This window comes from Sinohyriopsis cumingii, chromosome 14 (assembly GCF_028554795.1).
Source record: "Sinohyriopsis cumingii isolate HCF-2022 chromosome 14, ASM2855479v2, whole genome shotgun sequence".
In the NCBI taxonomy this organism is placed as follows: Eukaryota; Metazoa; Mollusca; class Bivalvia; order Unionida; family Unionidae; genus Sinohyriopsis; species Sinohyriopsis cumingii.
Window position 1 is genome coordinate 42,095,640 of NC_142974.1, and position 18,473 is coordinate 42,114,112.

General features: G+C 38.6%; 1 protein-coding gene across 1 annotated transcript in view; it reads right to left on the minus strand.

Moving 5' to 3' along the window:
* LOC149783633 (zygotic DNA replication licensing factor mcm3-like) overlaps positions 1-18,473 on the minus strand; it is a 74,146-nt gene that overhangs the window by 37,316 nt on the left and 18,357 nt on the right. The window contains exons 7-10 of the mRNA XM_089931880.1: positions 10,647-10,730; positions 7,310-7,389; positions 6,409-6,648; positions 4,712-4,768 (exon numbers count right to left, since the gene is read on the minus strand). Coding sequence (XP_089788006.1) covers positions 4,712-4,768; positions 6,409-6,648; positions 7,310-7,389; positions 10,647-10,730 — 461 coding nt within the window. The remainder of the gene's footprint in view (positions 1-4,711; positions 4,769-6,408; positions 6,649-7,309; positions 7,390-10,646; positions 10,731-18,473) is intronic.

The window sequence follows — 18,473 nt, forward strand, 5'->3', positions numbered from 1 at the left end:
ATGAGATACAGTGACAGCGATAACTGTTTGCAAAATCCAATATGGCAGACAAAGACAGGCATGGTAGCCTCGGTTTCGAATAGACCAATCATATTGTATTTCTGTGTTCCTATATACATGTGATATATTTCTATCAGAATGGAACCTAGTGTCTGTTCTAAACTGAAAATTGCAAGGAAATTTTTTTAAATTAAAAAAAGGATTTTTTGCATCAAAAGTATGTACACCCACATTCAGGTCCAAAATACGGCACAAATACGGAAAAAATGGGACACCTAGCAGTATCCACCACAGCAGCTAAGACAGGCGGGTACAGAAGCATCAACTATTGGATTACGATTTAATGCTCAACAAGGAGCTCCTCTTGCGACACAAAAAATTTGATCTGTCAGTTCCAAACACAAATTTAACTACCACCATTGGCATAATAAATGAGCAAGTTACTGAAAAGAAACAAAGAAAACCAAACAAAAAAAAAAAAACAATGAAAGAGAACTCTCAACTCCTGTCATGTAAAGGCCTGAAACCTGCAGTAAATCAGCATATTACTGCCAGAAGATGAAAATGCTTCAAGTCTAAGCAGATTTTAAAATTAATGCCTGCCCACTGCTGCTATGTTCTGGTTAGGTTGCCAAAAAATTGAAGAAGCCGATCCTTGTGGCCAGCTGATAAAAAGGAAATCTGGAGAAAAATCTAGTTAAAGTAACTGGTTCTTCACGTCAGAGAAAAATAATAAGGAAAGAGGGAACACAAAATCAGAGGTCCTGGACTCATAAAAATGCCATCAGACTTGCTCATTTTTCAAAGAGTTAAGCACAATCGATTTGCATCTTAAAAAACAAATGTTCAAATATGACACAGATGCCCCAACCATTATAACCCATGTAATGGACGAAGTCACAAATTAAACCAATGCCATAACTGTCCAAAATTTGAAGACAAAACAATAAAATACAAAGTTTACGTAGATCTTCTTAATGTAAACCCAATTTGATTTCAATCCATGAAATTCTTCAAAAGTTTCACTCCAAGCTCCTGCACAATTTTTTTTTCTCCGCCCATAAACTTCTCATTTGCAATGATTGGATTCTTTAAAGCTAATGATGAAAAAGATTGGAAAAGTGGTTCTGTACACAAGGAAAACAAATATTATCAACATGAAAAGAAAGATAAATAAATAATCAGCTTTTTTGTCAATATGGTTTCCTCCTCTCCCAACAGCTGTCTGACCCACCTATTTTAACACTCCATGTGGTCAAGCAAAAGACTTTGGACATTTTCTATCATGTTTTAATGACTGTTCCTGGTTTTTCCATGACCACAAGAACAGAAACAAAACTGAAGGACAACCATGGCCGAGCTTCTACAAATTTTATAATTTAATTGATCCTAAATTTTCTTTATGCAAAACATCATACAAATTTTTTATTTTATTCTATCAACTTCAAATGTTATTGAACAGAAACAAATCTGTCATGGTGGACATAAAGGAATGAAAGGACACAGGTAATGCTATGCTGCTTCACAGTTATTGTGGAGCCAATCCACTTCAAATTTGGCGTCATTTTTTTGTAAACTATACATTGGTCTGCTAAATTTTCCTCATTATTATACTGAATTTATGACAAACAAATTTAAATAGAAGAAACCCTGTCTGTTTTCTTGGACCTGTGTCATGTACATCTGCAATAAGTAGAAAATAAGTACAGGTAGGTCTATGATGGACAAACGTATTCTAATGTGGCAGTTTTCTTATTTTGTGATTGTGTGTGCGATTAGGATTTTTACGTAGCTTTAACAATTTTTCAGTCATATTGCTACGATGTCTGCAGTGTGGCAGTTTATAGTGATGTCTAGCACTGGTGCATCATGCCAGACATGTAACATGATGTTCCCACCCAGTCACATTATCCTGACACCAGGCCATCCAGTCTTAAAACTAACCTCTTAATGATGTGCACCTAGTGAGGAAGCAGTTAGTACCATTTTTTCTAAGACTTTGGTATGACTCAGCCAGGGATCGAACCCATGACCTGCCAAGCAGTTAGTACCATTTCTGTAAGACTTTGGTATGAATTTGCTAGGGACTGAATCCATGACCTGCCGCTTTTAAGGCGGATGCTCTAACCACAAAGCCACCAAGGCGGTAATAATGATAATGTCCACATACGACATTACATATGTAACAATGAACATGACAAATGTATAACAATGAACACATGATATTACATATGTAACAATGAACACATGACATTACATATGTAACAATGAACATATGACATTACACGTGTAACAATGAACATATGACACTACATGTGTAACAATGAACACATGACATTACATATGTAACAATGAACACATGACATTACATATGTAACAATGAACACATGAATTACATGTCTAACAATGAACACATGACATTACATATGTAACAATGAACACATGACATTACATGTGTAACAGTGAACATGACAAATGTATAACAATGAACACATGACATCACATATGTAACAATGAACATAACATTACATATGTAACAATGAACACATGACATTACATGTGTAACAATGAACATGACATTACATATGTAACAATGAACACATGACATTACATGTGTAACAATGAACACATGACATTACACGTGTAACAATGAACATATGACATTACATAAGTAACAATGAACACATGATATTACATATGTAACAATGAACATGACATTACATATGTAACAATGAACATGACAAATGTATAACAATAAACACATGATATTACATATGCAACAATGAACACATGACATTACATGTGTAACAATGAACATATTACATGTGTAACAATGAACATGACATTACATGTGTAACAATGAACATGACATTACATGTGTAACAATGAACATAAGACATTACATGTGTAACAATGAACATGACATTACATGTGTAACAATGAACATATGACATTACATATGTAACAATGAACACATGACATTACATATGTAACAATGAACATATGACATTACGTATGTAACAATGAACACATACGACATTACATATGTAACAATGAACATATGACTTTACATATGTAACAATGAACATGACATTACATGTGTAACAATGAACACATGACATTACATGTGTAACAATGAACATATGACATTACATGTGTAACAATGAACATATGACATTACATGTGTAACAATGAACATGACATTACATGTGTAACAATGAACATATGACATTACATATGTAACAATGAACACATGACATTACATATGTAACAATGAACATGACATTACATATGTAACAATGAACATGACAAGTGTATAACAATGAACACATGATATTACATATGTAACAATGAACACATATTACATGTGTAACAATGAACATATGACATTACATGTGTAACAATGAATATATTACATGTGCAACAATGAACATATGACATTACATGTGTAACAATGAACATGACATTACATGTGTAACAATGAACATATGACATTACATATGTAACAATGAACATGACAAATGTATAACAATGAACACATGACATTACATATGTAACAATGAACACATACGACATTACATATGTAACAATGAACATATGACATTACATATGTAACAATGAACATATGACATTACATATGTAACAATGAACATGACAAATGTATAACAATGAACACATATTACATATGTAACAATGAACACATACGACATTACATATGTAACAATGAACATATAACATTACATATATAACAATGAACATGACAAATGTATAACAATGAACACATGATATTACATATGTAACAATGAACATGACAAATGTATAACAATGGACACATGATATTACATATGTAACAATGAACACAATGACATTACAAATATATAATAATGAACATGCATGACATTACATATGTAACAATGAACATACGACATTACAAATGTCTAACAATGAGTACACATGACATTAAATGCACAACAATGAACATGTAATACCTAACATATTAACAATGAACACATGACATTACATGTTTAAAATGAACACATGACATTACATATGGAACAATGAACATATAACATTACAAATGTCTAACAATGAACACATGACATCAGATGCGTAACAATGAACATGCAAGACCTAACACATGTAACAATGAACACATGACATTGCAGGTGTAAAAATGAACACATAACATTACATGTATAAAAATGAACATGCATGGCATTACATATGTAACAATGAACACATAATGACATTACACGTATACCAATGAACACACATAACATTACATGTATAACAATGAACATGCATGACATTACATGTGTAAAAATGAACATGCATGATGTTACATGTGTAAAAATGAACATGCATGATGTTACACATGTAACAGTGAACACACAAGACCACAAGACATTACACGTATAACAATGAACATGCATGACATTACATGTGTACCAATGAACGTGCATGACATTACATGTACAATAATGAACAAACATGAGATTACATGTATGACAATGAACACACAGGACGTAACATATGTAATAATGAACACACATGAGATTACATGTATAACAATGAACACAGGACATTACAAATGTAATAATGAACACACAGGACATGACATGTAACAATAACCAAAATACACTGAGATGGACAGCATCACTCATTCCCATACCTCTGATTTCTTTTATTCAGACATGAAATGAATATTTACCTCAACATTTGTGACTTGGCCACTGAAGGGTCTCCAATCAAAAGAACATTGATATCTCTGAAACAAGGAATATATTACTAGATAGTCTTGCGACAGGACTTGTATAAATAAATTTCTCTTAGGAAATCATGGTAAACTTTTGCTCATTCAGTGTCCATACATGTCCACAAGTTAATTGTTCTCTTGCCAACACTTCTAATGGAGTTTATCAAGTCATATCTGCATGCAGCAAAAACTTGTGATCTCGATACAGTGATGAACTACAGCAATAAACAGCCTGACCTAATTAATATACATTCATTTATGGATGTTATGTTTTACACCACCTTAGCACAAAAGTGGTTATGTCGCACCAATAGGCCTATCTGAAAAAGGTCAGATGTAATTGCAAAACTTTTAGCAACATCTAAAATGCATAAATGAAACAAATTTCTAATTTGGTACGAGAAAAAAGAAGTATAAAATGTGAAAATTATGAAATTCTGTAGGAAGTATAAATACTAACATATCAACCCAATTAAACACGACCTCTGACACTTTAGTATGCAGGCTTTTCCTAGATTGGGAATTATTATTTTTTTCTAGTTTTCTCCTAGACACACAACTGTGTGAATCTGCCAAATTTAAGAACCATGCCCCTTAAAAAATAAAGTAGATGAAAATCATACTCTGCCATAAGTGGAACAAAGCTATATCCTTCATGAATACTTTGAAAATATAAAAATACTCATAATGTAAGCACCTGCTTCTAGCTCTACCACCAAAGCTCAAACATTTAGTTATGTTTTACAACAGAGCAAAAGATGCTTTCATCATTTAATCAACAGTGCTTAACTTCACTTGCGGGTGCCCCCGGGTGGTCTAAAGCGCTCTCCATTACAGATCAGTGCCATCTCAATATGGGTATGTGAGAGGCTTGCTAGTATCCTCTTGTGGATCAGATGTTATTTCAAGGGTTTTCCCAGGTTCTTCTGCTACCATTAATACTGGCTGCCATGTATAGCCTATCGTGTGCTGAAAAATGGCATTAAACACTACAACAACAACAACAACTTCACCTGCGAGGTTGTGCAACAACTTACATGTAGTTTTCAGCACTTAACAGTAAATGTCTATCATTTGCAGCTGGTAATGCCATTGTGAAAAAAAACAAGCGTGTTATCTTTATTCATTACCAAGTTATTTATGTTGTAAGGGGTATATTCATAGATTATCTATTCACTGATACTGGTCTTGTACAAGTTATTTATGTTGTAAGAGGTATATTCATCAATACTGGTCTTGAACAATTTATTTATCATATCTGTTGAAGCTTTGAGGAGTACATTCACTGATACTGGTCTTGTACAAGTAATTTATCACACTTGGGTTTACTGAGTTTGAAGAAGTCTATTCATACATACCAGTCTCCTACAAGTCATGTATCACACATACATTTACTGAAGATAGAAGTGGTCTATCGATAGATACTGGTCTTGTATAAAAACTCTCTCCCTGACCTCTCAAATATATCAAAAATCATCCCACCCAATGTCATAAACAATGCCAAAGTTGGAATACCCCCTCTGCATGAAAATCCCCGACAAATCACTCATTCTTTGACAAGTTATTGCCTTCTTTTCACAATGTAATGTATGACAATATTCATTTATGTAATGTACAATGCATCCAATTATAACATTAACTGATATTGTTACCCTCTTATCCTTGATCCATTTGCTAAAACTTTTTCTGTGCCTCCAAGCAACATACAAAGGATTGCCTTCTTGATATACTCATGACCGTGGATTGTAGGAGCCAAAGACCGAGATAAAACTTCAAACGCATCATGACTTTTCTGCTTGCTGAATTTCATTATCTTTCCAATGTCATTGGCAGAGAACGTAGGAGAAACTTCCTTGCTTAGCAGCTGTACATTGTTTGCAATCAAAATAGTCCTATGTTGAAATAAAAATATGTAATAAATGTTCAAGAAAAAAAATAATCTTGGGTCAGGGATCCAGATAAGGATCTGTACCATCTAAAAGGAATCAACAATGGTGCCAATAATAATACTGCCAATTCACTATTTTTGGAAGTTTATCAATTTTAGTACACTTTGTGGTTGCTGATTTAATGAACCTAAAGATGCCCCCAAATTATCCTTCTGTGGAAAACCTCGAGGACCATTACTTCTATACACTGATTTTGAAACAAAAATATCATTAAAAAAAAAAACAACATAAAAATGAATAAACATGAACATAAACAAGTACACAGCATTTTTTTTAAATAACAAACTTTCAGAAGAACAATACTGATAATTTCATATTTGTGAAGAGAACTTTCTAAATGAACATCAGAACAGTGATATTGGAAATCTTTTCAAAAGCATCAAAGATTCTTTACAATTTCATTTAAATTACATAAAACCTAAATTTAAAATCATTAAGTTACAGCAGACATGGGTTTCTGCAACAAGGTTGTGGGCAAACAATGAAAACTTTTAGTACAACTACACACCTTGCCAAACATAACAGATATGGGACTATATGGTGAAATGGTCACAGATTACCTACCTAAATGACCCCTGACGTGAAATGGTCATAGATTACCTACCTAAATGACCCTGACGTGAAGCCATTCCTCTTTGCTGGCAAGCATCTGAAGGTACCAATAACCTGAACTCGATCTCCAGGCTGTAACAAACAAAAAAACCATAATAAATAAATCTAGCAAAATGTTACTGAACACTGATGCCCACGAAAGTGGCTGAAATTGACGTATACAAGATCTGTCAACTTAATGGGAAACTTTCCTAGATATACCAACCTATCAGCATGCATGCTTATTTTGGGGAATCTGGAATGTCCGTACAGAACAGTTAACTCTTTCTTTAAGTAATAATAAAAATACACCTCTACCATCACATTGCATTTTCCAATGTGCCCATACACACCAATACAGAATTCAACAATGACGAGCCTGGTTTATTCGTACTACTGATTTCAGAACGGTTTCCTTCAACATGTCAAGCAAAAATAAAAAAATAACTATGCAGTTTTTTTCAAGTTGTCACCTGGTTTCCTTACTTTTCATCTATTTAAAATCTTATTAACTGGATTCTTGTTGTACAAGATATGTTTTATTTAAAAAAACGACGTTCAATGTACACGTCTATATTACTGGTGCTTAAGTACTTTTGTTCGATACTGTGGCCCATGTGAAAACTCGTCAATTCAAATTTTTCCTCAAATATGCAGAAAATAAATTTCTGGGCATAAATTTTCATGAATCATGTGTGCTTTACTTATAATAAACGAAGAAATTGTGTTTTGTACAATCTATGCTATTGTGCACCACCATTTTAGTTGGATGTAGAACAACGGCAGCCAAGAAACAACTATCTGGATGAACTAAGCATCTTTAGCAGAACAAATGTCTGATCACATTTGACTAAATATAATTATATGTATCTGTTTTGGTTAAAACAAGGAACCTCTAGAACAGTGCTGTCCAACCCACGGCCTGCAGGCTGATTTTAAAATGGCCCGCCAGGGTTCGAGCAGCTATATAGTCGTTGCTTTTCAGTTTTCTGCTGCAGCCCCCGGCTTCAAGAAAAACATTTTTTAGTGGCCCATGGTGTCAAAAAGGTTGGACAGCACTGCCCTAGAACAACTAACAAGGTTAGAAGTGGAAGTGACTCTTAAAATGTTAGGTTATTCTGGGGTTTTTATTCAAAGTTTTAAAATATTTGTGGGGTTTAAGACGCACAACATTTACAAGATTATCTCCATGGTGAGCGTAACATTTATTACAAATCTGATACAGTATAATTGGAGTCTGTTCCTAAATATAATGGAAAAATTAATAAATAAAATTATTATATGCTCATCCTCCCCCCCCGTTAACTTTACATTGTCAGACTCATGCAATATTACCCGATACTGAACCCACGTGCCAATACATATAGCATTCACGTGCATAAAGGAACTATTTTCTATTGTAAACAAACAATGGACGCAGAATGCCAGCACTTTTGATTTGTAAACAAATCATGTACACTCGCGTAAGAGGCAATGTTATGTTGTTGTTGTAGGGTTTAACGCCATTTTTCAGCACATGACAGGCTATACATGGCAGCCAGTATTAATGGTGGAGGAAGAATCGGGAAAACCCCGGAAAGAACCACCGACCCATGAAAAGCTACTGGCAAGCTTTCTCACATACCCACATTAGCCGAATCCGAGACTCGAACCCATGCAGACAGAGGTGAGATGGCAGTGATCCGTAATGGAGAGCATTTTAGTCTGCTCAGGGACCCTTGCTTTATGTTGTGGTGTTTAAATTTGTTTCTTAATGAACTAAAACATGTTTCGTGGACTGCCACATACCAGCTGCTTTGGCACATTCCGCGTTGATACAATGTTTCGGATTTATACTAGCTATAGTATACAACAGATGCAAGGAAGGGTCCTTACAAATAAATACGAGTGATAAGTCGTATACTCTCTTCTTTAGCTGGTGACAAGAATGGCAAAAACAAATATACTTACAGTTTTACATCCTGAATTACACGAGCCACATCATAGATTCTTAATCTCAATTACACATTTTGAAATTGTACCATAATTTTGATGATAAGTGCAATTACATCCTCCTTACTGCACTCAAAATGAAAGAAGCATTAAATTCCTTAGCATCATTTTAATAATTGCAATTGAAAGACTTCATATTTTTCCAACACTATGATTTCAAACATTCAATGACAGAAACAGAAACACATTTGCTGATGTCAACACGCTTCTCCCTAGCTTCTTCAATCCCATGTATTTCATGTGGAATTGTCACAAATCCAGTCCATAATCACGAAATTTCATAGAATCGAAAAAAATAACAAAAATCTTATCATTCCAGATCAAATTGAAAAGTTGTTGCAATGCACATTCATTCACAATATGACTCCAAATTTCAATTTTAGCTATACACACCATGTCATCAGTTCTCAAGCTTGATTACACGTTTTGAAATTGCACTTTAATTTCCAAGTGCAATTACATCTTCCTTACTGCACACAAAATGAAATAATAAATTCAACAGTGTCTTTTGATAATTGCAATTGAAACACTTCATATTTTTCCCACATTATGATTTCAAATAGTCAATAACAGAACAAACACACTTGCAGATGTAAACATGCTTCTCCCGCGCTGCTTCAATCTGTATTTCATGAACAATTTGCACAGATGAATCCAGTCCAAAAACACGAACTTTCGTAGAATCGAAACAAAATGCCAAAATCTATTCATTCCAGAACAAATGACTGCATATTTCAATTTGAACTAGACAAGCCATTTTCTTTCGAAAGTTATGTAGAGCGCGCAACTAAGTTCAAATTTATCTGGACAGAGTTATGTGCGCATTAATAATGTTGTTGTGTAAAGATGAATCTGCGCTAGTGTATTTAGTTTGGAATATGGCAGACATTCATTTACGTCGTTTCCTGTAGTGTATTTTGTTTATATAATTAAGCCTTAGGTAGAATAAGATAAATGAGCATATAATCAAAAGGTTACTGCATCTGAAATGGAAAATATAAACTCATTTGGTCGGATGGATATACTGCACTCCCAAGGTCGTGCAGTATTCCATCCAAAAAACTCATTCATATTTTCCCATACAAATGCAGTAACGTATAGTGACTGGATGTCTTTAATTTGCGTAATTTAATTTCTGTCATCAACTGGTGGTGGAAAATTTAAAACTTCGATCAATATTTGCAAATTCAAGGACTTTTCTCAGTCTGGAAGAAAAAGATATCAACCATTTATTTAAACTTTTTTCCCAGTAGAGTGGGACAAGCAGTAGAATCATGCCGTTTGAAGAGTTGGAGTTTTACACTTCTTTAACCAGAGTCAAAAAGTTTTAGAATCTTTTCATCGTTTATTTACTGTACCTTGCATGAATCTACCAGATCACTGTCAGCAATGATGTCCACAGACCTTGGCAACTGACCTGCAGGTGCTTTCTCTGGCATTTCCTGAAACATACACGATAAACTTCATAGGTGACAAGAGAAGGTTTTAGAGGGACAGATACGTATCTGCTCATTTATCTGTAAAGTAAAAGCATATGATAAGCCAACAGCACATCTGCTTACTTCATACACATAAAATTTCATCAAGAAACACAATGTTATTTTATTATTCCAAGTATAATGCTCCTCCACAAGCTTCATTCTGTGACGGCACATCAACAATGCTATAGAAAGCAAGTTTTTAGTAAATTGTGTTTCTCCGAGAATACTTACCCGATCACATTAACGTTAGGGATATAAGCCTGCTACCTCTCGAATCCAGCCCTACTAAAAGACGAAAATATATATAGACCAAAGGGCAATAACTCTTGCCCCTTACCTCCCCTTGCCACCACCAGGTGTCGCTAGTTTTTTTAAGCTGAGTGGCATATTATATGAGGATGCTCGCACAGCGTGGTGGTTGGGAGGGTTTTTAAGTAATGTGATCGGGTAAGTATTCTTAGAGAAACACAATTTACTAAAAATTGGCTTTCTCCTTCAAATACGTTCCCCGATCACATTAACGTTAGGAGAATAAGTAATAGGAGGAGGGAATGTTGAGCATCCTACCTCCACCCCGGGTACCTTCTAGGGAATGATGGCTGGATTCCCCATTTGAACGATAACCCGTTCTCCTAATTTCATCAGCAACACAGCCTAGGGTCACGTGATATGTGACCCCTACATATGGTTAAGAAGATAGTTATTGAAATCTTCTTACCTATGAAATTTCACTGGCGAATCCAGCGAAGCTGATAGGCTGTGCTGATTGTTTTAAATGGGTCTGGTGGTCATCTGGGCTGCCGACACCGGACCTACCAGATTCAAGGTTTGCCTCTGAGAAGCCAAATCTCTGAGATAAAAACTGGAGAAGGTTGACTCTGCATGCCAGCCAACAGCTTCTATTATATCTCGGATCGAAACATTGCGTTCGAATGCCAGGCTCGCCGAGATTGCTCTAATCTCATGAGCCGTGATCTTCATGAGGCAACTCTGATCTTGTGAGACCTCAGAGTACGCTGAGCGTATAACCCACTTCAGCCATGAAGCAAGGGCTTGAGGGGTGATATCCCGTTTACCAGCTTTGATGGAAGAAAGAGGCTCTTACATGTGTCCCGACACGCCTCTGTGCATTTTAAATTGTGCTTGAGTGCACGAACAGGATCTTGCATGGCTGCTGCTCTTGACTTATCTATGGAAGAGAGTGAGCGAATGACAATTCTTTGATTGCCAACGGATGGTAACCTATTTTTGGCTACAAAGCCTGGTTGTGTCAGGAGGACCACTGAACCATCTGACCTGAACTGAAGAAAGTTCGGGTCACTGGAAAGGGCATGTAACTTGCTCACCCTGCATGCTGAAGCTAAGGCTATCCAGAAACATGTTTTGTATGATAATAGCTTTAACGAAGTGTGGCCTAAAGGTTCAAATTTGTCTGAATTGAGCCATGTTCAAACCCAGGACAGATTCCATTTTGTAAACAGGGTGAGGGATTTTGGTCGATTGAAATCAAAATTGGCAAAAGATCTGATAGATCTTTGTTATGCCCAATGTCACATCTACCATGATGGTGGAATGTGTCTGGTATCATGGAGCGGTAGCCTTTGATAGTAATTGGGGACAACTGTTTCTCCTCGAAAAGCCAGAGAAAAAAGTCGGCCAGTTGAGGGATTGAGACACTCAAAGGGATGATGTTATTGGCATGGTACCAGTCCCTGAAAACACGCCACTTTCCCTCGTAAGCCTTCAGAGTGGAGGGCCTTCTTGCTCTTGAGATTCTCTCCACAATCGAAGGTTTAAATTGTTTGTCTCGCAAGGCTGCCCCGACAAGAGCCAAGCGTGAAGAAGACGACGATCTGGGTAGGTGTGGAACACCTGTGACCGCGGTTGTTTGAGAAGATTTGGGCTGGTTGGAATCTTCCTGGGTAGATCAATTGCTAGATCGAGTAGATCGGTAACGCAGGACTTGTTCCATCTGAGAGGGGCAATCAGAATCATCAGACAGTTCTGACCCCTTAACCTCTGGATTATTTTTGGTACCAAAACCGTGGGAGGGTAGGCGAATGCCCACAACCCCTCCCAGCTGACTGACAGAGCGTCCACAGCCCAAGCCTCTGGGTCTGGAACCGGAGACACGAAGGTGGGCAACTTGCGATTCCACCTTGTCGCAAAAAGATCAATCATCGGACGCCCCCAAAGTATGCAAATCCGAAGAAAGACTGATTGATGGAGTGACCATTCCGTGTGAATGACTTGACCTTTCCTGGATAGAGTGTCGGCCAAAACATTGAGTCTGCCAGGAATGTGTCTGATTTGTACGTTGATGTGGAGGTTGTCACACCAACGTAGAAACTGCCAGATCAGAATGCACAGGTCTGGTGATTTGGTGCCCCCTTGTTTGAGGAGATAAGTCACCACCACAGAGTTGTCTGACATAATGAGGACAGTTTTTCCTGAGAGCTGATCCTTCCAGAAATGAAAGGCACTGATGACAGCCCTCATTTCTAAAAGGGTGATGTGGAGAGACCTGTCCTCTGGCTCCCATGTGCCGCTGACTGTAGCGAAGTCTGGCAACAGGTGGGCACCCCAACCGTAGGTACTGGCGTCGGTACATACCGTTATCTCCGCTTGGGGCATCTCCAGAGGAATCCCCGTGGACAGCCAACCTGGGTTGTGCCACTGACTCAGGAATGATCGTATCTTGTGCGTGATCATTATTGTTTGATTGAGGGGACTTGAAAAGGGGTGCCATTGTGCCAGTAACGTCATTTGTAAGGGACGCATAAAAAGACGGCCAAGCGGTATCAAGTCCGCCGCCACAATGAATAATCCGAGGAGTTGCAAGAATTCTCTCGCTGAAATCCACGTCCTGTTGGAAACTGACTCGATGAGTTCGACGATTCGGATTACACGAGCACGAGGAAGCCGTACCAGATTCATATCGGTGAGAAACTCCATACCCAGATGGACAAAATGCTGAGATGGACGAAGATTGGACTTTTTCCAGTTCACGAGAAAGCCTAGATGATCTAAAAGTGCTAAAAGATCGTTTCTGCCTTTGAGCAAAATAGAAATTACCATGTTTCTGGAGGATGTCGTCCAAGTACACTGCCATCACTGTAGATGAAGTCGAGCGGAACAGGGTGACGACGCAATCCATAACCTTGGTAAAAGCCCAAGGGCTGATGTTGAGGCCAAAGGGTAGGACCTGGAACTGATAAACTGCGTCACGGTAAGCAAATCGGAGAAATTTCCGTGACGCGGGGTGGATAGGGACGTGAAAATATGCATCGGTCATATCTAGACCGACGGCATACTCGTCCCACCAGATGGAAAGACGGATTGATCTCGCCGTTTCCATCTTGAATTTCGGTGGTAAAATGTATTTGTTGAGGCGACTCAGGTTGATGATCAGCCTCAACTTGCCGTTCGCCTTCTGGATAAGAAACAGCCTGGAATAAACCCCCGGTGATTGCGGGTTTTTCACAATCTCCACCACCCGTTTTTCTATCAGCGACCGTATCTCCTGTTGAAGAAAGGTATCCTTCTCCCGATCGGACGGTACGTCCGTGAAAAGGAGAGAGGAGGACAGGGCAGGGGATTGGATAAATGAAATCCGAAGTCCCTCCAAAATGACCTGGATCACCCAATCGTTCTGAGGGAAAAAGGTGGTCCAGTGGTCCTGAAATTGCAGGAGGTGGCCGCCCACAGGTAGGCTGTCCGCAGGTGGTGGAGAGGGCATGTCAATTTTTAGAGTTAGGAGGCTTGAAGACGGAGAAACTTTGTTTCTTACTGGTTCTGTATAGTTGCCTCCTAGCTTGATTAGACTGTTGTCTCCTGGCATTAGGTTGGGATCTATATTGCACATTTGATTGTAAGGATCCCTTGTCCCTGGTCTGCCAATCATTCCTCCGCTGTGGCAGGGGCTGATGTTTTCTAAACGCCTGCGAGGGCTGGGCGGTGAGTTGGAGGGGCAGTTCCTGAGCTGCCTGCTTCCAAACTTCTTCAATTTTTCCTCCAAAGAGTAAAGGCGACCCAAACGGAGTCATCCGTAAAGCCAGAGTATGATGGGCATTGAGCGACGTGGACCGCAGACATGCGTCACGTCGTATCAGGTCTACGTTGGCAGAAGCAGTCAACGCATTAGCCATGGAATGGTGAGCTGCCCTGTTAATAACTCTAGCAATCTAGGCCGTCGCTTCCCAAGCGTGGTCATTGTTGGATTTTTCTGTGAGTCGGAAAATGGCTAATGAAGCCAAGTCTAACATTGAAGACGTAGCGACTACGTTCCGGACTAGCTTTGACGTGGCATGGAACACATTTCTGTCCACTTTGTAAAACAGTGGAGCGGACATGTGAACTGCTGCCATATTTTTGTCCAGAGCCGGAAGATCCGTACTGAAGGCATCTGAATGAGTTTTGTACCAGCGACCCGAGAACATTGCTGGTAGTTGGTTTTCTGAAAAGAACGCCTTAGCATTCCCCGTATCACCTATTCGTCCTGATAGACGATCGTTGATCTCCTTAATTTTTGCCAACTGGGGAAGGAGCCGGAAGGACGGCGTCTCTTTTTCCTCATCAAGATCTACAGACGCCTTAACTTTGGAGTCTTGAGTGGCGGTAGGAGGTGGAGGGCATTCCGAAATTGCCAACACCCTATACATTTCTTCCACTGCCGCCTTGAAGCCAAACTCAGTCCGTTCCATGGTTGGATCTGTGTACGGCTGATTTGCAGGAGTTTCATCACCCTCACTGTGTGGCGAGTCGTGTTCTGTAATAGCTTACATTTCTGGATAGAACATACCAGGTGGCATAGATGACACGATTCCGTCATCCTTAACACTGTCACTAACTCTCTCTTGTGGATAAGCCGTGAACATATGGACGGCCAGCGATGCTGGCTGGTTTGTCTGGCTTGTGGTCGGTCTGAATGTTGGCGACGGTCCTGCTCCAATGGCTTGGCTGGACAGACAGATTTCTCACTAAAATCTCCGCCATAGTATTGGTATGTTGCCGGTGGTACAGCTTGACGGATGGATTTATCACTAAAATCCCCATAAGTCATGTTTGGTCGGACCGTTTTAGCAACAGGGTCCCCATGCTGGGACAGCCGGACGGCAGGTGACGTAGAGATTGTATAAAGAAATGGATCCGATGGATCCGGTAAAAACCCCATGCGTCCTGACTTACAGGCACGAAGGCCATGCTCGGACATGCGGGGGGACTTACGCCCACTGGGCAGCCTAAAATTGGGGAACATTCCCCCAAAGAGTCAGACAAAGCTGTGTTAGCGAGCGAGGGAAATAAGGGTAATATCTGGCCTGATGTCAATAGCTATGTCGTCGTTTCCTGGACCAAACGACGCATCTGTTCAAAGCTGGACTGTTGTACCCTGTCAACATTATTTTCCTCCATTGCTGCTGATGTTACTGTGGCTAACGGTTGCAAACGAAGAACTTTAGGTGGATGGGGGGGGGGGACTCCAACGTCCCCCTCATGGCTCGCAATGGAGGCCGTCTTCGGATGTATACTGAGGACATCAATGCTATCTTTCTTCGACTTATTCCGACTATCCCTCCCTTTTGCTGCCTTCTGGACTACATCAGCCCACGTTTGCTCTGTCCAAGTATTACACACGCTGCATGGTATAGATGATGTACACTTGGTACATACAATACAAGAGTCATGGTTGTCTTCTTTTGCTTTGAACTTTTTGCATTTCATGCATTTGGTTGACATTTCTACTGAAACGACACAAGAAAAGAAGATAAAGCACAAATGAGCAATTCAGCATGTTATTAATTTGCTAATACCACAACCGTTACTAACGGAGTAAGCGAAATTAGTCAGTGTCGCATTAACTCTTAATTAACAACACGAGTTATGCGATCGCGTAACATGGTCTTCAGTAAACAAAATCCGTAAGGGTGACAAAGTCACTCAATTTTGAGAAAAATTGTTAAAATAATGTATACAACCTGTAGAAGAATGATTGTCCAATGCAATAAATCCAAATTTAACTTTGGATGGTCCAATTTAATGCTAAGATGGCTTAGATTGTTTGGCGTTATAATGTACGTGTTATCCGTACAAGCGAAGCTTAAAAACTAGTGACACCTGGCGGTGGCAAGGGGAGGTAAGGGGCAAGAGTTATTGCCCTTTGGTCTATATGAGATAGACCGAAAAGACGAATTTTCGTCTTTTAGTAGGGCTGGATTCGAGAGGTAGCAGGCTTATATCCCTAATGTTAATGTGATCGGTGAACGTATTTGAAGGAGAAACATGAGGGGTTTGTTTGCAACAAATGATCCGATTTGAACGCAAAGAGAACTCTTGGAAGTATATGATTAAACCCCAAAATAGCCATGATCATCAATACCATTGGACTATTTCTCAGATGCACGATTCCTGTACAGAGGACCAAAGCTCTGGTTGCAAAAGTTTCAGAGAGGATGCTAGGATTTTATCAAATGGTAGAACTCTACCCTTGTCACAAAAGTATGGGGAGTAGAAAAAAGGAGGGGGAGCAGAAAAGAACCTTAGTTAAATATTTACCTAAAATTTTAATATCTGTCTCGTTCTTCTATAAAGATATCACATTTAGTTACATAAGGATTAATCTGAAATTTATTTCTGACATGTATCTCTATTTCTGACTTTTACCCTTTAGCCACTAGAGCTGTTGTACAGTTTCACTATTGCTGAGTGCTATCATATCAGTTACTGAAACTACTGAGGCTGGTTCCTAAGCAGAATACCAGAGCAGCATCATGGTTGACGTACAGTGTTTGTTATTCATATATTTCCACTTTATATTACAAATGATGATGTATATTCCAAAATATGCTGATTTCATACCATTTCAGCCTCAGGTCTTGCCTTTGGTCCCCCATTTTCTTGACATAATCCTTTGTTTCTTTCCCAAGCTTTTCCACCAGACATTTAGGAAAAAACTTGAGAAAAAAGATTGTTCTCATTGCTTAGTCCAAGCTTGATTGCTGAACCAACATGAGAATCAAAATCATTGATCTCGAACACGACGAGGTCATAATTCCATTGTGCAAGTGGGACTATGTCCGCCTCGTCATCCGATTAAAAATCACTTGCATCTGGTATTGAAATGGGACTAATATTAATATCTGATCCATTTTCTAAGAATGATCCATTAAACTCTTCGATATCACTTGCACTGAACCCTTTAAAATTGCTCATATCTGAATCGGAATCCATCTTTGTTTATCTCAACTACACGTGTTTCATAAAGTGCAGAAAATCCCTGACAGTGTGTCTAAATGTAACCTCTCAGCTTTCAAACTTGTATTAAAATGTTGAGTAAACAGTTCTCTCATTGGTTGTTATAAAGATATGTAAACTTCATATTTTCAACCAATCAACGTTTAGTTAACATAGCAGTCCATCCGCATAGATGCGACACTCGGCTTTCGAGTACTGCTGAACACTACGCACATAAGCGGCACTGGAGTAGTAAACTAGGCTTATCAACAATGCATATGTGAGTCAGTGGGGTTCAGGAGCTATTTACAGGTGACGCCTGGATGCGGTTGTTAATCTGTTCCTTATCTTGTCTGAACATTGTTCTGTAACGAGATCCTCCTTTCAGCCTGCTGTTTAAAGGGGCATAAACAGAACTAGCTTAGCCAGCTTTAACAATTCTGGTAACTATCTCGTATCATCTTAGACAATTTT